Source organism: Heptranchias perlo, unplaced genomic scaffold, assembly GCF_035084215.1.
Source record: "Heptranchias perlo isolate sHepPer1 unplaced genomic scaffold, sHepPer1.hap1 HAP1_SCAFFOLD_440, whole genome shotgun sequence".
NCBI classification, from domain to species: Eukaryota; Metazoa; Chordata; class Chondrichthyes; order Hexanchiformes; family Hexanchidae; genus Heptranchias; species Heptranchias perlo.
Genome location: NW_027139454.1, coordinates 135,769 through 162,734, shown reverse-complemented (window position 1 = coordinate 162,734; position 26,966 = coordinate 135,769). Strand labels below are relative to the sequence as shown.

At 54.7% G+C, this 26,966-nt stretch overlaps 1 protein-coding gene across 2 annotated transcripts in view; it reads right to left on the bottom strand.

Moving 5' to 3' along the window:
• Positions 1 to 2,500: 2,500 nt before the first annotated feature.
• The window catches only part of LOC137313101 (collagen alpha-1(I) chain-like), a 66,547-nt gene continuing 42,081 nt past the window's right edge, over positions 2,501 to 26,966 (bottom strand). Inside the window, exons 4-10 of one of the 2 annotated variants that reach the window (XM_067979348.1) lie at positions 26,436 to 26,607; positions 20,247 to 21,267; positions 17,913 to 18,079; positions 11,110 to 11,219; positions 10,331 to 10,444; positions 8,599 to 8,647; positions 2,501 to 2,704 (exon numbers count right to left, since the gene is read on the bottom strand). In XM_067979348.1, the coding sequence (XP_067835449.1) occupies positions 2,607 to 2,704; positions 8,599 to 8,647; positions 10,331 to 10,444; positions 11,110 to 11,219; positions 17,913 to 18,079; positions 20,247 to 21,267; positions 26,436 to 26,607 (1,731 nt within the window). In that variant the 3' untranslated portion in view covers positions 2,501 to 2,606. The remainder of the gene's footprint in view (positions 2,705 to 8,598; positions 8,648 to 10,330; positions 10,445 to 11,109; positions 11,220 to 17,912; positions 18,080 to 20,246; positions 21,268 to 26,435; positions 26,608 to 26,966) is intronic. The other variant, XM_067979349.1, reaches the window with a different exon arrangement.

The following is a 26,966-nucleotide window of genomic DNA, read 5'->3' as shown; positions in this document are numbered from 1 at the left end:
CACAAGCAGCAGCCAATTTTTGCACAGCAAGGTTCCACAAACCCTAAATAAGACGAATTAGTCATGTGGCTCAGCGGGTAGTGCTTTTAGCCTCTGAAGCGAGAAGGTTGTTAGTTCAAGCCCCACTCCAGCGAGTTGGGCCCCACAATCTAGACTGACACTCCCAGTGCCGGTACTGAGGGAGTGCTGCACCGTTGGAGGTGCCGTCTGTCAGGTGGATGTTAAAGATCCCACGGCCACCATCTCAATAGAAGAGTGAGGGGGGAGTTCTCCCCAGGGGCCAATATTTATCCCTCGACCAACGTCACTGAAAACAGATGATCTGGTCGTTAACACTTTGCTGTTTGTGGGATCTTGCTGTGCGCAAACTGGCTGCCGCGTTTCCCTACGTTAAAACGGTGACTACACTTCAAAAAGTACTTAATTGGCTGTAAAGCGCTTTGGGACGTCCTGCGGTCGTGAAAGGTGCCAGAGAAACTCAAGTCCTTTCTTTTCAGATGCGGATGAGGCCACTGCATTTTCCCAGCAATGGTGCCTTTTTTTCTGTCCTTTGACATAGAATTACATAGAATATACAGCACAGAAACAGGCCGTTCGGCCCAACTAGTCTATGTTGGTGTTTATGCTCCACACGAGCCTCCTCCCTCCCTACTTCATCTCACCCTATCACCATATCCTGCTATTCCTTTCTCCCTCATGTGTTTATCGAGCTTCCCCTTAAATGCATCGACACTATTCACCTCAACTACTCCTTGTGGGAGCGAGTTCCACATTCTCACCACTCTCTGGGGAAGGAAGTTTCTCTTGAATTCCCTATTGGATTTATTAGTGACTATCCTGTATTTATGATATGGTTTGTAATTATGCGTCATTTATTCTCTACAATACGTCTGTCGCGGGCTTCGAGGCTTGAGATACGAAGAATAACGTTGATGTCATGGCGTCCATCTCCCATTTGAGAAAATGAAGCTGTGCAGGCAACTCGGAATAAAATGGAGGGTCATTTTCCAACAGGCATGTCATTCTGAGAAGACTACCTCCCTCCTCAACTCTAGTAACCCCTCCCTATCTCTGTGACCTCCTACGACCCTCCCAGATCTCCACGCTCCTCCAATTCTGGCCTCTCGCCCATCCCCGGATTTTAATCGCTCCACCATTGGCGGCCGTGCCTTCAGCTGCCTGGGCCCTAAGCTCTGGAATTCCCTCCCTAAGCCTCTCCGCCTCTCCTACCTCTTTGACCAAGCTTTTGGTCGCCTGTCCTAATATCTCCTCATGTGGCTCGGTGTCAAATTTTGTTTGATAATCGCTGCTGTGAAGCACCTTGGGGGCATTTTACTACGTTAAAGGCGCTATATAAATGCGAGTTGCTGTCGTCGTCGTCGATATCAGAGGCCAGGAGCAAGTCTAGCTCGTGCCGAGTTGGTTCCCTAATTGCTGAAGATTCCAATCCGGAAGGCGGGGAGGGGTGTGAAGGAGTGATGGGAAGTAGCTGATCTGGAGCAGGTTTTGGTCCAAGGCGGGCATCCGAGATCTCGGAAATTTGATCCTTCCGCCCGTGATTTTGGGGGTTGACGTTGACTTTGGGCCTTGGTTGTAAAAGGGGCGATTATCGATTCAGCCGCCCGTCACGTGAGAGTCGGGAGAGGTGCGTGTCGGGCGGCTGAACCGATATCACCCGGCGATGACGACGTTGTTCTGTTCACAAACCCAGGAAAGTGCCTCGCAGGACACCATAATGCAAAAAGAACTGCCGCAAAAACTGAAACAAAAAAACCCCAGAAATTTCTAACTGATCTGCCTGGTTTGGACACTGCCGCTGACACTGGCCACTGACCTTCCCTCCTCTCCCTCCCTCACACACACTGTTTTTGACCTCGAAACCGTTACACTCTCCACACCCTCCTCCTGGCCTGCAGGCTGCTGCTCTCTACTCTGTTCTCCATTCCTGCCACTCCAACTCTGTGGATCCTCTGGGCCTGGTGTTCAGCCTCTGAGCTCTGTCCCGGCCCCGGGGCTCCTCCCGGCCCGCCGCTGGGGGCCCCGGGGCTCCTCCCGGCCCGCCGCTGGGGCTCTCAGTTACTTCTGATTTGGTACTGAGGCACTTAGCTCTTCCAAGCCTGGTACCCCAGCTCAGAGAGCCATCTGGCTTGGTATTTAGGCTCTCAGTGACACACAGGCACACGCTCATATACATGTACACACACACGCTCCTATACATGTGTACACACACGCTCCTATACATGTGTACACACACGCTCCTATACATGTGTACACACACGTGCTCCTATACATGTGTACACACACGCTCCTATACATGTACACACACACGCTCCTATACATGTACACACACACACTCATATACATATACACACACACACATGCTCATATACATATACACACACACGCATGCTCATATACATATACACACACGCTCATATACATGCACAGCAGACACACACACACACACACACCTACTCTTTCCAAATGAGTCAAAGACACCTTGTACAGGAGGTCCCACAATTCCTGTGAGACACTTTATCAAAAGAAAACAGTCGAATGTATAGTACATTGTCCATACAGTACTATAACTGGCGAGGCCCATCTCTTTAAGCGTCTCTCTGCTGAAACGTCAGCAGCATGCTGTCCTGCAAGATGGCACTGTGGGACGGCAGATCCGTGCTGTCCTCTTCCTCAGAGTCAGAGTCTGGAAGGTAGAATAAGAGCAGAAATGCTGGAGAAACGATAGAAGGGGCCCATTACACCCTATACAGTCAATCAAGCTACTTGCAAGCAAGTGCTCAGGCTGCAATTTAAAAGGGCTCTTGTCTTTCTTTCGCATTTATTGAAGTGATGGCCATTAATGCTGGAGAATTACCGCCTCCCCTCTGGCTGAGGCCGGGGCCAGACCCCAGGTCCCCAGAGGGTGAAAGGTCAGTGTCTGACCCTCTGCCCCCCCACCCAGTCACTCCATCAGAGAGAGAGGAGACCATCACCTCCCTCCGTCTGGGGCTGGATCTGACCCCCAGGTCCCAGAGCAATTACTTCACCAGGGAGAGTTCGGAGGCTGCGAGCTGGAGGCTGCAATATTAACACTTTCCCTGGGGCAGGCTGCAGTCACAGGAGAGGAAACCACGAAGCGGGGGAGGGGGGGTCTGCTCTGGGGGGGAGGGGAGGGGGGAGAGTCTGCTCTGGGGGGGAGGGGAGAGGGGAGAGTCTGCTCCGTGGGGGGGGGAGGGGAGGGGGGAGAGTCTGCTCTGGGGGGGAGGGGAGGGGGAAGAGTCTGCTCTGGGGGGGGAGAGTCTGCTCGGAGGGGTAGGGGAGGGGGGAGAGTCTGCTCTGGGGGGGAGGGGAGGGGGAAGAGTCTGCTCTGGGGGGGAGAGTCTGCTCGGAGGGGTAGGGGAGGGGGGAGAGTCTGCTCTGGGGGGGAGGGGAGGGGGAAGAGTCTGCTCTGGGGGGGGAGAGTCTGCTCGGAGGGGTAGGGGAGGGGGGAGAGTCTGCTCTGGGGGGGAGGGGAGGGGGAAGAGTCTGCTCTGGGGGGGAGAGTCTGCTCGGAGGGGTAGGGGAGGGGGGAGAGTCTGCTCTGGGGGGGAGGGGAGGGGGAAGAGTCTGCTCTGGGGGGAGGGGAGGGGGAGAGTGTGCTCTGGGGGGGAGGGGAGGGGGAAGAGTCTGCTCTGGGGGGGAGGGGAGGGGGAAGAGTCTGCTCTGAGGGGAGGGGAAGAGTCTGCTCGGAGGGGTAGGGGAGGGGGGAGAGTCTGCTCTGGGGGGAGGGGAGGGGGAAGAGTCTGCTCTGAGGGGAGGGGAAGAGTCTGCTCGGAGGGGTAGGGGAGGGGGAGAGTCTGCTCTGGGGGGGAGGGGAGGGGGAAGAGTCTGCTCTGGGGGGGGGAGAGTCTGCTCGGAGGGGTAGGGGAGGGGGGAGAGTCTGCCCTGGGGGGGAGGGGAGGGGGAAGAGTCTGCTCTGAGGGGAGGGGAAGAGTCTGCCCTGAGGGGAGGGGGGAGAGTCTGCTCTGGGGGGGAGGGGAGAGGGGAGAGTCTGCTCCGTGGGGGGGGAGGGGAGGGGGGAGAGTCTGCTCTGGGGGGGAGGGGAGGGGGAAGAGTCTGCTCTGGGGGGGAGGGGAGGGGAGGGGGAGAGTGTGCTCTGGGGGGGAGGGGAGGGGGGAGAGTGTGCTCTGGGGGGGAGGGGGGAGAGTCTGCTCTGGGGGGGAGAGGAGGGGGGAGAGTCTGCTCTGGGGGGGAGGGGAGGGGGGAGAGTCTGCTCTGGGGGGGGAGGGGAGGGGGGAAGAGTCTGCTCTGGGGGGGAGGGGGGAAGAGTCTGCCCTGGGGGGGAGGGGAGGGGGAAGAGTCTGCTCTGAGGGGAGGGGAAGAGTCTGCCCTGAGGGGAGGGGGGAGAGTCTGCTCTGGGGGGGAGGGGAGAGGGGAGAGTCTGCTCCGTGGGGGGGGAGGGGAGGGGGGAGAGTCTGCTCTGGGGGGGAGGGGAGGGGGAAGAGTCTGCTCTGGGGGGAGGGGAGGGGGAGAGTGTGCTCTGGGGGGGAGGGGAGGGGGGGAGAGTGTGCTCTGGGGGGGAGGGGGGAGAGTCTGCTCTGGGGGGGAGAGGAGGGGGGAGAGTCTGCTCTGGGGGGGAGGGGAGGGGGGAGAGTCTGCTCTGGGGGGGGAGGGGAGGGGGGAAGAGTCTGCTCTGGGGGGGAGGGGGGAAGAGTCTGCTCTGGGGGGGAGGGGAGGGGGTAGAGTCTGCTCTGGGGGGGAGGGGAGGGGATAGAGTCTGATCTGGGGGGAGGGGAGGGGGGAAGAGTCTGCTCTGGGGGGGAGGGGAGGGGGGAGAGTCTGCTCTGGGGGGAGGGGAGGGGGGTGGGGAGGGGTAAAGTCTGCTCTGGGGGGGAGGGGAGGGGGGAGTGTCTGCTCTGAGGGGGAGGGGGGAGAGTGTGCTCTGGGGGGGAGCGGAGGGGGGAGAGTCTGCTCTGGGGGGGAGGGGAGGGGGGAGAGTCGGCTCTGGGGGGGAGGGGAGGGGGGAGTCCCAGTGACCCCTGCGCCCCCCCACCCCCGCGACTAGGTGAGGGAGGATGAAAAATCAGCCTTTGCTAATCACTGTCCAGTGACTCTTGCCATGCGTGGGTGCAGGTCACCTCAGGCTCAGCTGTGATGCTCCCCATGGTTGAGGAGTGGGTGGGTGGGGGAAGGGAAAACAGCCCCTTCACGGTACAAATCGGCTTTGAGAATGGGGGAGACCTGAACCTGGGTTCAAGATCCAGCCTCGTAACACAGTGAAACACCAGGTAATACGTGGTAACAGGGCAGGGGGGAGAAATCAAACAAGCATCAACCTTGTCCTCACACATTGACTTCCTCATCGTATCAGTATGTTAGGAGTAGATCCAGCCTTCCTCCCGCTCCTCTGTCCCATCAAACACTCCCAGGGCAGGTACAGGGTTAGATGCAGAGTAAAGCTCCCTCTACACTGTCCCCATCAAACACTCCCAGGGCAGGTACAGCACGGGTTAGATACAGAGTAAAGCTCCCTCTACACTGTCCTGTCCAGAATAACAGAAACCCGGGAGTGGGTTACAGGCTGGAATCTAATCGAGGGGTTCGGGGGGCGGTTTATAAATAGAATAACAGATACCCGGGAGTGAGTTACAGGCTGGAATCTAATCGAGGGGTTCGGGGGGTTTATATATAGAATAACAGATACCCGGGAGTGAGTTACAGACTGGAATCTAATCGAGGGGTTCGGTGGGTTTATATATAGAATAACAGATACCCGGGAGTGAGTTACAGGCTGGAATCTAATCGGGGGGTTTATATATAGAATAACAGATACCCGAGAGTGAGTTACAGGCTGGAATCTAATCGAGGGGTTCGGGGGGTTTATATATAGAATAACAGATACCCGGGAGTGAGTTACAGGCTGGAATCTAAGCGAGGGGTTCGGGGTTTTTATATATGGAATAACAGATACCCGGGAGTGAGTTACAGGCTGGAATCTAAGCGAGGGGTTCGGGCGGTTTATATATAGAATAACAGATACCTGGGAGTGAGTTACAGGCTGGAATCTAATCGAGGGGTTCGGGGGGTTTATATATAGAGTAACAGATACCCGGGAGTGAGTTACAGGCTGGAATCTAATCGAGGGGTTCGGGGGGTTTATATATGGATTAACAGATACCCGGGAGTGAGTTACAGGCTGGAATCTAATCGAGGTGTTCGGGGGTGTTTATATATAGAATAACAGATACCCGGGAGTGAGTTACAGGCTGGAATCTAATCGAGGGGTTCGGGGGGTTTATGTATAGAATAACAGATACCCGGGAGTGAGTTACCGGCTGGAATCTAATCGAGGGGTTCGGGGGGTTTATATATAGAATAACAGATACCCGGGAGTGAGTTACAGGCTGGAATCTAATCAAGGGATTCGGGGGGTTTATATATAGAATAACAGATACCCGGGAGTGAGTTACAGGCTGGAATCTAATCGAGGGGTTCGGGGGGTTTATATATAGAATAACAGATACCCGGGAGTGAGTTACAGGCTGGAATCTAATCGAGGGGTTCGGGGGGTTTATATATAGAATAACAGATACCCGGGAGTGAGTTACAGGCTGGAATCTAATCGAGGGGTTCGGGGGGGTTTATATATAGAATAACAGATACCTGGGAGTGAGTTACAGGCTGGAATTTAATCGAGGGGTTCGGGGGGGGTTTATATATAGAATAACAGATACCCGGGAGTGAGTTACAGGCTGGAATCTAATCGAGGGGTTCGGGGGGGTTTATATATAGAATAACAGATACCCGGGAGTGAGTTACAGGCTGGAATCTAATCGAGGGGTTCGGGGGGTTTATATATAGAATAACAGATACCCGGGAGTGAGTTACAGGCTGGAATCGAGGGGTTCGGGGAGCGGTTTATATATAGAATAACAGATACCTGGGAGTGAGTTACAACGAGGGGTTCGTAACTTCCTCCTCTTTGTATTCCAGCCCTCTTTGAGATAAAGGCCAACATTCCATGAGCCCTTTTAATTGCTCTCTGCATCTGTCTACTATCTTGAAATGATTTCTGTACTTGGACTCCCAAATCTCTCTGCCCCTCTACCGTTCCCAGTTTCTCGCCATTTGGAAAATCTTCTGATTTATCTTTCTCGGGTCCAAAGTGGACGACCTCGCACTCGCCCACACTGAACTCCATCTGCCCACAGTTTTGCCCGCTCACCTCGTCTGCCTGTGTCCCTTTGCAACTCCCCGCTCCCACCTCCACTACTTACGATCTCGCCTAACTCAGTGTCATCTGCAAACTTGGATTATACAACTCTCTATTCCTTGGTCCAAGGCATTAATACTTCTGGTGTAAAGTGAGGCCCCAGAGGAACAGATCCCTGGGGAACACCACTCGTCACATCCCGCCAGTCAGAGCAGGCATCCCTTCATCCCCACTCTCTGTCCACTCACTTGGTCTGCCCCTGTGCTCGCTGACCTCCATCGGCTCCGGGTCCGGCAACACCTCGAATTTAAAATTCTCATCCTCGTGTTCAAATCCCTCCGTGGCCCTCGCCACCCCCTCCCCCCTCCCTATCTCTGTAACCCCCTCCAGCCCCTACAAACCTCCGAGATCTCTGCGCTCCTCCAATTCTGGCCTCTCATGCATCCCCCGATTTCCTTCGCCCCGCCATTGGCGGCCGTGCCTTCAGCCGCCTAGACCCTAAGCTCTGGAATTCCCTCCCTAAACCTCTCCGCCTCTCTCTCTCCTCCTTTTAAGACGCCCCTGAAAACCTACCTCTTTGACCCAGCTTTTGGTCACCTGTCCTAATATCTCCTTATGTGGCTCGGTGTCAGATTTTGTTTGATAATCGCTCCTGTGAAGCGCCTTGGGACGTTTTACTACGTTAAAGGCGCCATATAAATGCAAGTTGTTGTTGCTGTTATGTCCCTCTATAACTGTCTGCTCCCATCCGCTCTGGGTATTGTTATAAAGTGCACTGGCCTGGTCCCTGCAAATGGGAGTGTCAGTAATTACATAGAATGTACAGCACAGAAACAGGCCATTCGGCCCAACTGCTCCCTGCTGGTGTTTATGCTCCACACGAGCCTCCTCCCTCCCTACTTCATCTCACCCTATCACCATCTCCTTCTGTTCCTTTCTCCCTCGTGTGTTTATCGAGCTTCCCCTTAAATCCATCCACACTATTCACCTCAACTACTCCTTGTGGGAGCGAGTTCCACATTCTCACCGCTCTCTGGGTAAAGAAGTTTCTCCTGAATTCCCGATTGGATTTATTAGTGACTCTCTTATATTGATGTCCCTCTAGTTCTGGTCTCCCCCCCCACAAGTGGAAACATCTTCTCTACGTCTACCCTATCGAACCCTTTCATAATCTTTAAGACCTCGATCAGGTCACCCCCTCAGCCTTCTCTTTTCTAGAGAAAAGAGCCCCAGCCTGTTCAGTCTTTCCTGATGGGTAGAACCTTGCAGCTAATGCTGTCCGTGTGAGGGAAGGCGAGCTGACTCGTTGGTGGGCTGGGCATGAGGGAGAGAAGACGGAAATACAAAGGCACAGAACACTGGGGGCACCTCTCGCCTCGCCTGAACGGGGACACAGTGAGACCTACTTTGAATGTCACTGCCATCAGCTCCTGGCTGTGTGTCAGCTGTGGAGAACTAGGAAAAAAGAACTAGCTGTTAAATTCAGACATTTTCACATTGTGTTTGAGCTTAAAATTGGCCCAACCATCAACACATAGTTCAACACAAAGGCTGCATGTGTGTTTGTTTCACCCTCTGTGTGTGGTATTTGCCCCTGTCCCCTGTGTGTGTGGAATTTGCCCCTGTCCCCTGTGTGTGTGGAATTTGCCCCTGTCCCCTGTGTGTGGTATTTGCCTCTGTCCCCTGTGTGTGTGGTATTTGCCTCTGTCCCCTGTGTGTGTGGTATTTGCCCCTGTCCCCTGTGTGTGTGGTATTTCCCTCTGTCCCCTGTGTGTGGTATTTGCCCCTGTCCCCTGTGTGTGTGGTATTTGCCCCTGTCCCCTCTGTGTGTGGTATTTGCCCCTGTCCCCTGTGTGTGTGGTATTTGCCCCTGTCTCCTGTGTGTGTGGTATTTGCCCCTGTCCCCTGTGTGTGTGGTATTTGCCCCTGTCCCCTGTGTGTGTGGTATTTGCCCCTGTCCCCTGTGTGTGTGGTATTTGCCTCTGTCCCCTGTGTGTGTGGTATTTGCCCCTGTCCCCTGTGTGTGTGGTATTTGCCTCTGTCCCCTGTGTGTGTGGTATTTGCCCCTGTCCTCTGTGTGTGTGGTATTTGCCTCTGTCCCGTGTGTGTGGTATTTGCCCCTGTCCCGTGTGTGTGGTATTTCCCTCTGTCCCCTGTGTGTGTGGTATTTGCCTCTGTCCCCTGTGTGTGTGGTATTTGCCCCTGTCCCCTGTGTGTGTGGTATTTGCCTCTGTCCCCTGTGTGTGTGGTATTTGCCCCTGTCCCCTGTGTGTGGTATTTGCCCCTGTCCCCTGTGTGTGTGGTATTTGCCTCTGTCCCCTGTGTGTGTGGTATTTGCCCCTGTCCCCTGTGTGTGTGGTATTTGCCTCTGTCCCCTGTGTGTGTGGTATTTGCCCCTGTCCTCTGTGTGTGTGGTATTTGCCTCTGTCCCGTGTGTGTGGTATTTGCCCCTGTCCCGTGTGTGTGGTATTTCCCTCTGTCCCCTGTGTGTGTGGTATTTGCCCCTGTCCTCTGTGTGTGTGGTATTTGCCTCTGTCCCGTGTGTGTGGTATTTGCCCCTGTCCCGTGTGTGTGGTATTTCCCTCTGTCCCCTGTGTGTGTGGTATTTGCCTCTGTCCCCTGTGTGTGTGGTATTTGCCCCTGTCCCCTGTGTGTGTGGTATTTGCCTCTGTCCCCTGTGTGTGTGGTATTTGCCCCTGTCCCCTGTGTGTGGTATTTGCCCCTGTCCCCTGTGTGTGGTATTTGCCTCTGTCCCCTGTGTGTGGTATTTGCCCCTGTCCCCTGTGTGTGTGGTATTTGCCCCTGTCCCCTGTGTGTGTGGTATTTGCCTCTGTCCCCTGTGTGTGTGGTATTTGCTCCTGTCCCCTGTGTGTGGTATTTGCCCCTGTCCCCTGTGTGTGGTATTTGCCTCTGTCCCCTGTGTGTGTGGTATTTGCCCCTGTCCCCTGTGTGTGTGGTATTTGCCCCTGTCCCCTGTGTGTGTGGTATTTGCCCCTGTCCCCTGTGTGTGTGGTATTTGCCCCTGTCCCCTGTGTGTGTGGTATTTGCCCCTGTCCCCTGTGTGTGTGGTATTTGCCCCTGTCCCCTGTGTGTGTGGTATTTGCCCCTGTCCCCTGTGTGTGGTATTTGCCCCTGTACCTGGTAACTGGTCGAGCTCCCACTCAGCAGCCTCATTAGCTCGGTGAACCGCTGCTCGTAGAGATGAAGCAGGACTGCCATATAGACACTGGAGCTCGTCATCTGTTCCTCAACCTGGACCGGGGAGAGCGGGCGGGGGGCGGGGGGGAGAGAGAAAACAGGAGAGGAGTGGGTCAGCCCTCTGTGCATCTGTACCCGCGAGGCCCGATCTCATCCCCCGTACCCGCGAGGCCCGATCTCACCCCCCGTACGCACGAGGCCCGATCTCACCCGCCCTGTACCCGCGAGGCCCGATCGCACCCCACCCACCGCGGGGCCGCGCTCCCACTCCTCCCCCGCGAGAAAATCGCTTGCGCATCTCCCCCCGCGGGGCCGCGCTCCCGCATGTCCCCCCGCGGGGCCGCGCTCCCGCATCTCCCCACGCGGGGCCGCGCTCGCGCATCTCCCCCCGCGGGGCCGCGCTCCCACCCCTCCCCCCGCGGGGCCGCGCTCCCACCCCTCCCCCCGCGGGGCCGCGCTCCCACCCCTCCCCCCGCGGGGCCGTGCTCCCACCCCTCCCCCCGCGAGACCGCGCTCCCACCCCCCCCCCGCGAGACCGCGTTCTCACCCCTCCCCCCGCGAGACCGCGTTCTCACCCCTCCCCCCGCGAGACCGCGCTCTCACCCCTCCCCCCGCGAGACCGCGCTCTCACCCCTCCCCCGCGAGACCGCGCTCTCCCCCCTCTGTGCCGCGCTCCCACCCCTCCCCCCGTGAGACCGCGCTCCCACCCCTCCCCGTACCTGCGAGGCCGCACGCTTGCGATGAAACTCGTGCACGTCAAAGTTGTCAAAATCCAGTTTGAGGGTCTGTTTGCAGAGCTCGCAGGTGGTGACAGCGGAGAGATCGGCACCTGTGCAGGAAACAACAGAGCGGCTTCACCGTCCCACCCACTTGCTCACTGCAAACTGCATAACATGGTGGGGGGGGGAAGGAGACTGAGGGAGGGAAGGAAAGGCGGAGAGAGGGAAGGAGACAGACTGCAGGAGTGAAGGTGACGGAGGGAGGGGCTCGATGTCAAATTTTATTTCGTTTGACGGAAGTAAGGGAGGGAAGGAGACGGAGGGAGATAGGGAGGGAAGGAGACGGAGGGCGGGAGGGAAGGAGATGTTGGGAGTGAGGGATGGAGACTGAGGGACATAGGGAGGGCGGGAGGGATGGAGACGGAGGGAGATAGGGAGGGAAGGAGACGGAGGGCGGGAGGGAAGGAGATGTTGGGAGTGAGGGATGGAGACTGAGGGACATAGGGAGGGCGGGAGGGATGGAGACGGAGGGCGGGAGGGATGGAGACGGAGGGCAGGAGGGATGGAGGGCGGGAGGGATGGAGACGGAGGGCGGGAGGGATGGAGACGGAGGGCGGGAGGGATGGAGACGGAGGGCGGGAGGGATGGAGACGGAGGGCGGGCGGGATGGAGACGGAGGGCGGGAGGGAAGGAGACGGAGGGCGGGAGGGAAGGAGACGGAGGGCGGGAGGGAAGGAGACGGAGGGCGGGAGGGAAGGAGACGGAGGGCGGGAGGGATGGAGACGGAGGGCGGGCGGGATGGAGACCGAGGGCGGGCGGGAAGGAGACGGAGGGCGGGAGGGAAGGAGACGGAGGGCGGGAGGGAAGGAGACGGAGGGCGGGAGGGAAGGAGACAGACTGCAGGAGTGAAGGAGACGGAAGGAGGGGATCGATGTCAAATTTTGTTTCGTTTGATGGAAGTAAGGAGACGGAGGGATGGAGGGAAGGAAATGGAGGGAGGGAAGTAGACGAGTGAGGGCGGGAGGGATGGAGACGGAGGGAGATAGGGAGGGAAGGAGATGGAGGGAGATAGGGAGCGAGGGATGGAGACGGCGGGAGATAGGGAGGGAAGGAGACGGAGGGCCTTGGAATGTTTTACTGTGTTAAAGGCGCTATATAAATGAAAGCCAGCACGGATTTGTTAAAGGCAAATTGTGTTTGACTCAATTAAAATCCTCCTCTTCCTCCCCAGCCTTTCCCTGGCTCTGTACTTGCTTAAAAACGGTTTAATCTTCACCATCTTCCAGTTCTGACGAAGGGTCCTCGACCTGAAACGTTAACTCTGTTTCTTTCTCCACAGATGCTGCCTGACTTGCTGAGCTTCTCCAGCATTTCCTGTTTATATTTGTGTTTGATTAACTTGATTGAGTTCTTTGATGGAGTAACGGAGAGGGTTGATGAGGGGAGTGCGGTTGATGTTGTGTATATGGACTTTCAAAAGGCATTTGATAAAGTACCACATAATAGACTTGTTAGCAAAATTAAAACCTATGGGATTAAAGGGACAGTGGCAGTGTGGATACAAAATTGGCTCAGGGACAGAAAGCAGAGAGTAGTGGTGAACGGTTTTTCAGACTGGAGGGAAGTATACAGTGGTGTTCCCCAGGGGTCAGTATTAGGACCACTGCTCTTTTTGATATATATTAATGACCTGGACTTGGGTATAGAGGGTATAATTTCAAAGTTTACAGATAACACAAAACTCGGAAATGTAGTAAACAATGTGGAGGTTGGTAACAGACTTCAGGAGGACAGAGACAGACTGGGGAAATGGGCAGGCACATGGCAGATGGAATTTAACACAGAAGTGTGAAGTGATTCATTTTGGTAGGAAGAATGAGGAGAGGCAATATAAACTAAATGGTACAATTTTAAAGGGGGTGCAGGAACAGAGAGACCTGGGGGGGTGTGTACACAAATCTTTGAAGGTGGCAGAACAAGTTAAGAAGGCTCTTAAAAAGGCATACGGGATCCAGGAGTTTATAAATAGAGGCACAGGGGGAGAAAAATTGGATAAGGCCAATTAATGGGCGCGGGTAGCGCGATCCGCTTATAACCCACACCCGACGGCCCCTACGCAGGCAACACGTGAACTTTGTGCTGCCTGCTAATTACCATGATATCTCCGTGTAGCCAGTGCTACCCGCGCTGCTGAGAGGCTGCACGGAGAATGAGAAAGCTCAAAATGGGGCGTGCTCAGCGCACGTCATCGGCAGCCTGCATCTCTTAAAGGTGCAGGTGCACATTTTAAATGGCACGTGCGCAGTCCACTGGGAGGAGGGAAAGATGGCCGGAAGGATGGTGGGACTGGCCCGAGAGAAGGCCCCATGCTTCTCCAATGGTGCACTGGAGGCCCTGGTGGAGGGGGCGGATGAAAGGAGGGCCAACATGTACCCGCAGGGTGGCAGGAGACCCTCCAGACTCCAGCTCTGCAGGCTGTGGCCCAGGAAGTGAACGCCAGGAGCATTGCACCATGCACGTGGGTGCCAGTATCAAGTGGGCACATCCTACCAACTGCTCCACTCATCACCCCCCACTCCGTCACCCACCCACCAACAAATACAGCCTGTCCATACGCAATGCTGGTCTCGGCATGCTGCATCTCACCCGCGCATAGTACCACACTTGCAGGCCACACAACCACCACTCACAGGTCTCACACACACTGGCAGCTATTCGACCCCGACAGGCACATCACCCAGACACCTTGCAGGATACTCATTGACACACTGCCCCTCTGTCTTGCAGGAGAAGGTGGCGCATAACAGCCGGCAGCAGGAGAGACCTGAGGAAGGACGGGCACGCCTACACGCCCTCACCCCCTTGAAGGAGACGGTACTTCGGATCATTGGCTGGGCCGTCGCTGCAGCGGGGCCACATGCCGCGCTGGAGGTCCCGATGAAGGGGGTCTCTGCGTATCTAATGCTCCTTCTCGTTTCCCGCATCTCCCTCCTCCCATAATCTTTTCTGACTTGACGTGCCGCAGATGCTGTCGGCACGCGCGTCTTACTTGCTCCTCTCCCCGCTCCACAACTCAACCTGTTTCCCTTTGTCTTCGCTGATACTCTAGAACACGTGGCGGCACCGTCCGAGGAGAAGGAGGGGGACACTGAAGCTACACCGTCACTTGATCTGACACTCCCATCCACCAGCTCAGAGACCGACACTGCGCGTCTTTTAGAAGCTAGGTTAGAGGAGGGATCTGCATGTGGTGAGACACCGGGCACAAGTGCGCAGGAGCCGAGGCGGAGGGAACGGGTATCACAGGTCCAGCTTGCCGGAGGGTGAGGTCGCTCACTAGTCCTACTGCAGAGGAGTCAGATGAGGACTTCGATGGGTCAGGCTACAGAAGACGGCTGATGGGTGTACACCAACAAATGCTTGGGGCACTGGAAAGCCTGCCAGAAAGCCTGCGCACAATGAGAAGGGGCATGGAGGAGTCCAGCTCCAACTTGGCACAGGGCTTTACACAGAGCTTGGAGCCCATCCTTTCCAACATGGAACGGGGTGGTCACCTCCATCAGCGCACCTGTGGAACCCACCATGATGCAGCGTCTGATGGCCGATGTCACGGCTTCCATTGCAGCACAAATCCATGTCATCAAAGGTTTGCAATCTACGGTTGCTGCTCAGACTGCTGCAGTGGAAACTCAGACTGCTGCTATCGTGGGTCTGGGGACCACTGTGGAACGGGGCTTCCAGGGCGTCACAGCACTCCAGCAATCCGTTCTCCAGCCGATCACCAGGATTGCTGAGGCGTCGCCCCGGGAGAGCGGCAGTGGCGCCATGGCAGTCGGACCTGCTGTCCTCTCTCAGGACGACAACATTCCTCCTCCCACCCCTGCCACTCCGCCAGTGCCCCTGTTGTTGCCTATCGGCCAGCCGGGCCAGACTGCTGCAGCCCAGGCTGAGATGGTGCAGTTTGAAGCCGGGCCCTCCCGACCCAGAGCTGCTCGAGGTCGTCCTCCAAGGCCGTCCGCATGCTCCTCCATTGAAGGCCAGCAGCCTCCCACCACCCATGCTCCAGCCATTGGGGATGCGCTAGGATAGGTAAAGACACATGAACAGCAGGCACTAAGGGAATACACAAGGGTGAATAGTCCTGTTCTGATTCCATAATTTTATTTATTAATTGATAAATGTGACTTTGAATTTGCATTTGGTGGTGGTTTTTGTTTGTTCGATGAGCTGAGAGGGAAACCAATGTGCAATCAGATGTGGAGGGTGATTTGATGGTCACGTGGGAGCAGACAGGTGGGCAGTGTAGGACTGGTGGGGAGTTGGGGGATGTAGTTGACATTATTGATAGCGGGCACGGATCAGGCGAGCACGCAGAGCCCTTGCAGACAAGGCGTGTGTTCCTTGTTGCACCCCTGCCTCTTCCTCCACTTCCTTTTCCGGCTGCATCTCCTCAGCCTCCTCCTCCTCAGCCTCTTCCTCCTCCTCCTCCTTCGGCTCAGGGTCTTCTCCGATCATCGGTGGCAAGGGCTGGTCCCTCATGATGGCGAGGTTGTGCAGCATGCAGCAGACCACAGCGAATCTGCCCACCTGCTCAGGGGAGTACTGCAGGGGCTCCTCCAGACCGGTCCAGGCAGCGGAAGCGTTGTTTGAGGAGGCCTATGGTGTGTTCCACGATGTCGCGTGTGGCAGCATCATTGTAGGCCTGCTGTGCACGTGTGCGTGGGTTCCTGACCGGAGTCATGAGCCATGGCGTGAGGGGATAGCCCTCGTCGCCCGGTAGCCAGCCTTTGACTTGCCGAGGCGGGTGAAAGATAGCTGGCACGTTGGACTGCCGCATGACGAAGGCGTCGTGACTGCTCCCAGGGTAGCGGGCTTCGACCTCCATGATTCGATGCGTGTGGTCGCACACCAGCTGCATGTTGAGGGAGTGGAAGCCCTTTCGGTTGACGAAGGCGGCTGAGTTGATGTGCGGGGCACGCAGGGCAATATGCGTGCAGTCAATGGCACCCTGCACCGTGGGGAAGCCAGCAATGCGAGCGAACTCCCGTGCTCGCTCGTTCTGCTCGTCTCTGTCAAGAGGGAAGGTGATGAACCTGTTCCTCATGTGATACAGTGCGTCTGTGACCTCCCTTATGCAGCAGTGCACTGCATACTGCGAGATGTTGCACATGTCGCCAGCAGAGGCCTGAAATGATTCTGAGCCGTAGAAGTTCAGCGCCACGGGGACCTTCACAGCCACAGGCAACGCTGTCCTCGCCCTGCTCTGAGGCTGCAGTTGTGGCCGCACCAGTTGACAGATCTCTGTCACGGCCTCCTTGGTGAACCTCAGGCATCGGATGCAATCCTCCTCGGTCATGTTGAGGTAAGAGAATTGGTCCCGGAAGGCCCTCATTGGATACGGCCCCCTGCTCAGTGCCCTGCGCCTCCTCCTCCCTCTCCTCGCAGCTTGACCTGCTGTGCGTGGCCTCTCTGCACGCTCCCAGTCGTGTTCAATGCCCAGCTGGAGCCCTAGCAGACCGCCCATGGTTGCCGGGAATGTTGTTCAACCACAGGTTGTAACTTCCCGAACTGTAAGGCAGTACCTGCCAAACCACTCCCAAATGTACTGTAGCAACTCTCAGTAAGAATAGGGAACCTCAAAAAACACTTCCTATTCCACCAGCAGCCAGAAGCAATAATCCAGCAACTAACCTGCATGGTCCCTTTAAATAGCGCTGGTGGGGGGGGTCCTCCAGGCACTCTACGACATGTTCAGGTGTGCGCGGTTAAGACTGTGCGTTGAGTTGAGCGTTAAGGTCCAAAATGGTGTCTATCACTTTAAATCAGCACACAGTTTCTCCCTACTTTACATGCTGCCAGCGTTTGGTATTTGCGCATGCGCTAATACCTATACCAAGATGGCGTCCGGCGCACGTCGCGCTGGAAACGTGCGTGCGCAGCCAAGGCGTCACCTTGGCACTTCGGGCGCCGAAACAACGGCTGCGACACAGCCCAATTTCTAGCCCAAAGTGTACAAAAGCAAGGAAGTTATTGCTAAACCTTTATAAATCACTGGTTAGGCCCCAGCTGGAGTATTGTGTCCACACTTTAGGAAGGATGTCAAGGCCTTAGAGATGGTGCAGAGGAGATTTATTAGAATGGTACCAGGGATGAGGGACTTCAGTGATGTGGAGAGACTGGAGAAGCTGGGGTTGTTCTCCTTAGAGCAGAGAAGGTTAAGGGGAGATTTGATCGAGGTGTTCAAAATCATAAAGGGTTTTGACAGAGTAAATAAGGAAAATCTGTTTCCAGTGGCAGAAGGGTCGGTAACCAGAGGACACGGATTTAAGGTAATTTGCTAAAGAGCCAGAGGCGAGATGAGGAAAAACACTTTTGTACGCCGTGAGTTGTGATGATCTGGAATGCGCTGCCTGAAAGGGCGGTGGAAGCAGATTCAATAGTAACTTTCAAAAGAGAATTGGATAAATACTCTCAGTGGACAAATTTACAGGGCTATGGGGGGGGAAGGGCAGGGGGAGTGGGACTAATCGGATAGCTCTTTCAAAGAGCCAGCACAGGCACGATGGGCCGAATGGCCTCCTCCTGTGCTGTATGGGTTCTGTGATTCTATGTGGGAGTTCTGCTTGGAATAAGAGTATGGCATTGAGGCCTCGAGAATCCCTGGGTGAAGGGTGAGAGTTAGTGGGCCTTGGTTGGACTTCTTGGGTTGAGGAGAATTGGTGACCATGAATGCAAGGGGTTCGGTGGCTGACTGGAGACTGCGGTAGAATTTTCAGGGACCCCCTTCGGTCCAGTCTGCCTACCTGAAATAATCTTCGCCTGCAGCCACCTCTTCAGGCAGTCGTGGTGCACGAACTGTAGACTTCCGACACATTTGCAGGGCTCAAGGAGTGGATTCAGCGGGGTGCCGCCCGGTATCAGGCAGATCCTGCAGAAGTCCCCCTCTTCCTCTTCCTCCTCGTGAAGCAGACTGCGTACAAAGCACACCGGGTCAGAGCATGAGTGAAGAGTGGGTGGTGGGAGTCTCTCCATCAGGGACCCCTTTTAAAGAGGGAGTCTCCCCATCAGGGACCCCTTTTCAAGAGGGAGTCTCCCCATCAGGACCATGTTTAAAGACGGAGTCTCTCCATCAGGGACCCCTTTTAAAGACGGAGTCTCTCCATCAGGACCCCTTTTAAAGAGGGAGTCTCCCCATCAGGACCATGTTTAAAGACGGAGTCTCTCCATCAGAACCCCTTTTAAAGAGGGAGTCTCCCCATCAGGACCCCTCTTAAAGAGGGAGTCTCCTCATCAGGACCCCTTTTAAAGAGGGAGTCTCTCCATCAGGGACCCCTTTTAAAGAGGGAGTCTCCCCATCAGGATCCATTTTAAAGAGGGAGTCTCCCATCAGAACCCCCTTTTAATGGGGGAGTCTCCCCATCAGGACCCCTTTTAAAGAGGGAGTCTCCCCATCAGGACCCCTTTTAAAGAGGGAGTCTCCCCATCAGGACCCCTTTTAAAGAGGGAGTCTCTCCGTCAGGACCCCTTTTAAAGAGGGAGTCTCTCCATCAGGACCCCTTTTAAAGAGGGAGTCTCTCCATCAGGACCCCCTTTTAAAGAGGGAGTCTCCCCATCAGGACTCCTGTTAAAGAGGGAGTCTCCTCATCAGGACCCCTTTTAAAGAGGGAGTCCCTCCATCAGGGACCCCTTTTAAAGAGCGAGTCTCCCCATCAGGATCCATTTTAAAGAGGGAGTCTCCCATCAGAACCCCCTTTTAATGGGGGAGTCTCCCCATCAGGAACCCTTTTAAAGAGGGAGTCTCCCCATCAGGAACCCTTTTAAAGAGGGAGTCTCCCCATCAGGACCCCTTTTAAAGAGGGAGTCTCCCCATCAGGACCCCTTTTAAAGAGGGAGTCTCTCCATCAGGGACCCCTTTTAAAGAGGGAGTCTCCCCATCAGGATCCATTTTAAAGAGGGAGTCTCCCATCAGAACCCCCTTTTAATGGGGGAGTCTCCCCATCAGGGACCTCTTTTAAAGAGGGAGTCTCCCCACCAGGACCTCTTTTAAAGAGGGAGTCTCCCCATCAGGACCCCTTTTAAAGAGGGAGTCTCTCCATCAGGACCCATTTTAAAGAGAGAGTCTCTCCATCAGGACCCCTTTTAAAGAGAGAGTCTCTCCATCAGGGACCCCTTTTAAAGAGGGAGTCTCTCCATCAGGACCCCTTTTAAAGAGGGAGTCTCTCCATCAGGACCCCTTTTAAAGAGGGAGTCTCCCCATCAGGACCCCTTTTAAAGAGGGAGTCTCCCCATCAGGACCCCTTTTAAAGAGGGAGTCTCCCCATCAGGACCCCTTTTAAAGGGGGAGTCTCTCCATTAGGACCCCTTTTAAAGAGGGAGTCTCCCCATCAGGACCCCTTTTAAAGAGGGAGTCTCTCCATCAGGACCCCTTTTAAAGAGGGAGTCTCTCCATCAGGACCCTTTTTTAAGAGGGAGTCTCCCCATCAGGACCCCTTTTAAAGAGGGAGTCTCTCCATCAGGACCCCCTCTTAAAGAGGGAGTCTCTCCATCAGGACCCCTTTTAAAGAGAGAGTCTCCCCATCAGGGACCCCTTTTAAAGAGGGAGTCTCCCCATCAGGACCCTCTTTAAAGAGTCTCTCCATCAGGACCCCTTTTAAAGAGGGAATCTCCCCATCAGGGACCCCTTTTAAAGAGGGAGTCTTCCCATCAGGATCCATTTTAAAGGGGAAGTCTCCCCATCAGGGACCCCTTTTAAAGAGGGAGTCTCCCCATCAGGGACCCCTTTTAAAGAGGGAGTCTCCCCATCAGGATCCATTTTAAAGGGGAAGTCTCCCCATCAGGGACCCCTTTTAAAGAGGGAGTCTCTCGCCATCAGGACCCCTTTTAAAGAGGGAGTCTCCCCATCAGGGACCCCTTTTAAAGAGGGAGTCTCTCGCCATCAGGACCCCTTTTAAAGAGGGAGTCTCCCCATCAGGACCCCTTTTAAAGAGGGAGTCTCCCCATCAGGACCCCGTTTAAAGAGGGAGTCTCCCCATCAGGACCCCTTTTAAAGAGGGAGGGTTGGCTTTCTTGCAGACCTCATTTTATCCTCTACCCCCCACCATTACCCTGACGTGTCCCCTCCACACCCGGTTCCTCACCTCTCCTGCAGCTTCCTCAGCGTCTCTGGGTCCGGGCGTGGCTTCTCGCTCTGCCTGGCCTCCTTCTCGGCCTGGCTGCCGGTGGTGGCGGATGCTGGGTCCTCCCAGCCCCTGGCCTCCGGGCCCCTCAGGTCCGACACGGCGAGGATGGTCATGGACAGGGGCCCGTGCAGCTGGCCGGCCCAGGGGGGGCTGGCCGAGCCCAGGCGGGCGGCCGAGAGGGGCTGCAGGCGGGCCAGGCCGTTGGCGGCGGGGGCGGCGGGGTGGTGCGGGGCCCCGGTGGTGACCAGGAGGCTGAGCAGGCGGGGCAGCTGCCCCTCGCTGTTGGGCCCGGCCCAGTGAGGGCGGGTGGGGGCGCTCCTGTGGCCGGCGGGTGGTGGTGACGGGCTCCCAGGCGGGTACCCGTCGTAGTCCAGGCTCCGGAAGGTCTGGGTGCCCCGGCTGGAGGTGGGCGTGGTCAGCCGGGGAGCGCAGGCGGGGTCGGGGTGGGGCGAGGCCGGCCGCGGGCTGCATCCGGCTCTTCTATCCTCCTCGGCCCCAGGCGGCGTCCTCTCTTGGTCGGCCCACGGGCGGTTCTGGAGCCCAAAGGGGAGGCGGTCGTCCCCGCCGCCCCTCCGGCCCGCCCCGTCCGCCACGCTGGACAGCCTCTCCCGCCTCAGCCTCCGCAGGATGTGGCTGGTGTGCTGCCTGCGCAGTCGGGAGGCCTCGGCCGGTTCCCCGGGGTCCCGCGGCCCGCCCTCGGCCTCCCGGCCGGCCGGTGGTGCTGGGGTGGCGGGGGCGGGGGCGGGGGCGGGGCCGAGCCCCGGGTCCTGGCTGTCGTCGTCTCGTCTCCTCGATGATCCCTCCTCCTCGGCGCTGTCCCCGCAGCACAGGCTCCCGGTCTGGGACCTCTGGACCGGAGGCTCCGGCGCAGTGCCCGCTGAGCTCTGCCTGGACGCCTTGGGCACCTGGTGTGAGGGAGGGCTCTTCTTGCCCTTCAGTTGCAGCCTCTGCCCCTGGGAAGAGGGACCGTGGTCGAGGCCTGAAACACACAAAATTGCAAACATGTCTTTTAAATGTGGCGGGGTCCGAAACTAGGGGCCATAATATAAAATAGTCACCAATAAATCCAATCGGGAATTCAGGAGAAACGTCTTTACCCAGAGAGAGGTGAGAATGTGGAACTCGCTCCCACAAGGAGTGATTGAGGCAAATAGCATAGATGCATTCAAGGGGAAACTCGATAAGTAAAAAAAGAAATTGCATTTTTACAGTGCCTTTCAACACCTTGGGACGTCCCAAAGCGTTTCACAGCCAATTAAGTACTTTTTTTTTTGAAGTGCAGTCACTGTTGTGATGTAGGAAACGGGGCAGCCAATGCGCACAGCAAGATCCCACAAACAGCCATGTGATAAATGAGCAGATCATCTGTTTGGTTTTTTTTTCAAAGAGAGACTCGAGGGATGAATGTTGGCCCAGGTTGCAGTCCCACTCCAGAGACCTGAGCGCAAAATCCGGGCACTCCAGTGCCACACTGTCGGAGGGGCCGTCTTTCGGATGAGACGTTAAACCGAAGGCCCTCTCGGGTGGACGTAAAAGATCCCACGGCCACGATTGGGAGAAGAGTGGAGGGGGGAGGGTGAGGGGGGGGGCCAACGTTTCTCCCTCACTAAACAAACCAGAGGATCTGGTGATTATCACCTTGCTGAGGGCAAATGAGCTGCCACGTTTCCCACATCACAACAGTGAGTACACTTCAGAACGTAGTTTATTGGTTGTAAAGCGCTTTGGGACATCCTGAGGTCGTGGAAGGAGCTACATAAACGCAAGTCCTTTGTCCTTTGAAATTCTACGTGACGTGGAGACTATGCCGTGGGGATAGATTTAGCTGCTTGTGAGGGGGCGCGGACTGGGGGGGGCGGAGGTCAGCCAGCTCCCCCCTGCCCGCCGCTGCACAGGTCTCCGTTTATCACTCTTATTGAACCAGAGGACAAGTTTGCGTTAGGATTGCGCCTCCCAGGCCCTCGGGACGCCTCACACAGCCAGCCAGGTACGTCTGACGTTCAGCCACGGTTCTTATGGAGGCAGACAGCACTTGGATGACTGGCTGCTTAACCTGTGTCTTCCAGTGGCGTTGATTGAGGGAGGAACGCTGGGCCAGGACGCTGGGAGAGCTCCCTTGCTCTTCTGCCGAAGGTGCCGCGGGATCTTTAGCATTCCACCCACGGGGCGGACGGGCCCTCGGTTTAACGTCGCATGCAAAAGACGGCACCTCCGACAGTGCAGCACTCCCTCAGTACTGGCACCGGCAGTGTCGGCCCTGGATTACGGGGCTCGAGTCTCTGGAGTGAGAAGCCCTCTACACTGTCCCATCAAACACTCCCAGGGCAGGTACAGGGTTAGATACAGAGTAAAGCTCCCTCTACACCGTCCCATCAAACACTCCCAGGGCAGGTACAGCACGGGTTAGATACAGAGTAAAGCTCCCTCTACACTGTCCCATCAAACACTCCCAGGGCAGGTACAGCACGGGTTGGATACAGAGTAAAGCTCCATCTACACTGTCCCATCAAACACTCCCAGGGCAAGTACAGCACGGGTTAGATACAGAGTAAAGCTCCCTCTACACCGTCCCATAAAACACTCCCAGGGCAAGTACAGCACGGGTTAGACACAGAGTAAAGCTCCCTCTACACTGTCCCATCAAACACTCCCAGGGCAGGTGCAGCATGGGTTAGATACAGAGTAAAGCTCCCTCTACAGTATCCAATGCGTCAGTATTTACAGTAGAAAAAGAGGATAGCATGCCGGAAATCCCAAGAAAACTAATATTGAATCGGGGACAGGGACTCAATAAAATTAACATAAGTAAAACAACAGTAATGAAGAAAATAATAGCACTAAAGAATGACAAATCCCCAGGACCAGATGGTTTCCATCCCAGGGTTTTAAAGGAAGTAGGTGAGCACATTGCAAATGCCCTAATTATAATCTTTCAAAGTTCTCTAGATTCAGGAACTGTCCCTCTAGATTGGAAAATTGCACATGTCACTCTGCTTTTTAAGAAAGGAGAGAGAGGGAAACCGGGGAATTAGAGACCAGTAAGCCTAACATCTGTTGTGGGGAAAATGCTGGAGTCTATAATTAAGGATAGGGTGACTGAACACCTCGAGAATTTTCAGTTAATCAGAGAGAGCCAGCATTGATTTGTGAAAGGTAGGTCATGCCTGACAAACCTGATTGAATTTTTTGAAGAGGTGACTAAAGTAGTGGACAGGGGAATATCAATGGATGTTGTTTATATGGACTGCCAGAAGGCATTCGATAAGGTCCCACATAAGAGACTGTTAGCTAAGATAGAAGCCCATGGAATCGAGGGAAAAGTACAGACTTGGTTAGGAAGTTGGCTGAGCGAAAGGCGACAGAGAGTAGGGATAATGGGTAGGTACTCACCTTGGCAGGATGTGACTAGTGGAGTCCCACAGGGATCTGTCTTGGGGCCTGAATTATTCATAATATTTATTAACGACTTAGATGAAGGCATAGAAAGTCTCATATCTAAGTTTGCCGATGACACAAAGATTGGTGGCGTTGTAAGCATTGTAGATGAAAACATAAAATTACAAAGCGATATTGATAGATTAGGTGAATGGGCAAAACCGTGGCAAATGGAATTCAATGTAGGCAAATGTGAGATCATCCACTTTGGATCAAAAAAGGATAGAACAGGGTACTTTCTAAATGGTAAAAAGTTAAAAACAGTGGATGTCCAAAGGGACTGAGGGGTTCAGGTACATAGATCATTGAAGTGTCATGAACAGGTGCAGAAAATAATCAGTGAGGCTAATGGAATGTTTGTTGGCCTTTATATCTAGAGGACTAGAGTACAAGGGGGAAGAAGTTATGCTGCAGCTATACAAAACCCTGGTTAGACCGCACCTGGAGTACTGTGAGCAGTTCTGGGCACCATACCTTCGGAAGGACATATTGGCCTTGGAGGGAGTGCAGCGAAGGTTTACTAGAATGATACCCGGACTTCAAGGGTTAAGTTACGAGGAGAGATTACACAAATTGGGGTTGTATTCTCTGGAGTTTCGAAGGTTAAGGGGTAATCTGATTGAAGTTTATAAGATATTAAGGGGAACGGATAGGGTGGATAGAGAGAAACTATTTCCGCTGGTTGGGGATTTTAGGAGTAGGGGGCACAGTCTAAAAATTAGAGCCAGACCTTTCAGAAGTGAGATTAGAAAACATTTCTACACACAAAGGGTGGTAGAAGTTTGGAACTCTCTTCCGCAAACGGCAATTGATACGAGCTCAATTGCTAAATTTAAATGTGAGATAGATAGCTTTTTGGCAACCAAAGGTATTAAGGGATATGGGCCAAAGGCAGGTATATGGAGTTAGATCACAGGTCAGACATGATCATATCAAATGGTGGAGCAGGCACGAGGGGCTGAATGGCCTACTCCTGCTCCTATATTCCTATGTTCCTATGTACACTGTCCCATCAAACACTCCCAGGGCAGGTACAGCACGGGTTAGATACAGAGTAAAGCTCCCTCTACACCATCCCCATCAAACACTCCCAGGGCAGGTACAGATCGGGTTAGATACAGAGTAAAGCTCCCTCTACACTGTCCCATCAAACACTCCCAGGGCAGGTACAGCACGGGTTAGATACAGAGTAAAGCTCCCTCTACACCATCCCCATCAAACACTCCCAGGGCAGGTACAGATCGGGTTAGATACAGAGTAAAGCTCCCTCTACACTGTCCCATCAAACACTCCCAGGACAGGTACAGGGTTAGATACAGAGTAAAGCTCCCTCTACACTGTCCCGTCAAACACTCCCAGGGCAGGTACAGGGTTAGATACAGAGTAAAGCTCCCTCTACACTGTCCCATCAAACACTCCCAGGGCAGGTACAGCACGGGTTAGATACAGAGTAAAGCTCCCTCTACACTGTCCCATCAAACACTCCCAGGGCAGGTACAGCACGGGTTAGATACAGAGTAAAGCTCCCTCTACACCATCCCCATCAAACACTCCCAGGGCAGGTACAGATCGGGTTAGATACAGAGTAAAGCTCCCTCTACACTGTCCCATCAAACACTCCCAGGACAGGTACAGGGTTAGATACAGAGTAAAGCTCCCTCTACACTGTCCCGTCAAACACTCCCAGGGCAGGTACAGGGTTAGATACAGAGTAAAGCTCCCTCTACACTGTCCCATCAAACACTCCCAGGGCAGGTACAGCACGGGTTAGATACAGAGTAAAGCTCCCTCTACACTGTCCCATCAAACACTCCCAGGACAGGTACAGATCGGGTTTGATACAGAGTAAAGCTCCCTCTACACTGTCCCATCAAACACTCCCAGGGCAGGTACAGCACGGGTTAGATACAGAGTAAAGCTCCCTCTACACTGTCCCATCAAACACTCCCAGGGCAGGTACAGCACGGGTTAGATACAGAGTAAAGCTCCCTCTACACCATCCCCATCAAACACTCCCAGGGCAGGTACAGATCGGGTTAGATACAGAGTAAAGCTCCCTCTACACTGTCCCATCAAACACTCCCAGGACAGGTACAGGGTTAGATACAGAGTAAAGCTCCCTCTACACTGTCCCGTCAAACACTCCCAGGGCAGGTACAGGGTTAGATACAGAGTAAAGCTCCCTCTACACTGTCCCATCAAACACTCCCAGGGCAGGTACAGCACGGGTTAGATACAGAGTAAAGCTCCCTCTACACTGTCCCATCAAACACTCCCAGGACAGGTACAGATCGGGTTAGATACAGAGTAAAGCTCCCTCTACACTGTCCCATCAAACACTCCCAGGGCAGGTACAGCACGGGTTAGATACAGAGTAAAGCTCCCTCTACACTGTCCCATCAAACACTCCCAGGGCAGGTACAGATCGGGTTTGATACAGAGTAAAGCTCCCTCTACACTGTCCCATCAAACACTCCCAGGGCAGGTACAGATCGGGTTTGATACAGAGTAAAGCTCCCTCTACACTGTCCCATCAAACACTCCCAGGGCAGGTACAGATCGGGTTAGATACAGAGTAAAGCTCCCTCTACACTGTCCCGTCATCAAACACTTCCAGGGCAGGTACAGCACGGGTTGGACGCGGAGCAGTGCCTGCTGCTTACTGTTGGTAATATTTCGCATTATCGCTGCTTCTCTTTGGATTTTTCTTACCTGAGTTCACAAAGCCCTTGATTTCAGGGACGTCGGACAGCTCTGGGACTCTCTGCCTCTTGCCCATGATGTTGGATAAAGATGGAAGTTTGGAGCCTCTTCCGGTGATCGGAGCTCTGGGATACGTGGGTGAATGTTGTACCTCTTTGGCTTCTGTATCCACAATGTCCATCTGTGAGGAACAGGGCCAAGGAATTAAATTAGACATTGTGACCAATGAAAGGGAGACAGAAATAACTGGAGAATCCTGCAGATAGCATGGAGTATAGTGGATATAGTCCTTATAATATACACAGGGGGCTGCTATTCCCTATAATATAGACAGAGGGTTGCTGTTCCCCATAATATACACAGGGGCTGCTATTCTCTATAGTATACACAGGGGATGTTATTCCCTATAATATACACAGAGGGATGTTATTCCCTGTAATATACACAGTGGGATGTTATTCCCTTTAATATCCACAGAGGGATGTTATTCCCTATAATATACACAGAGGGATATTATTCCCTATAATATACACAGGGGAT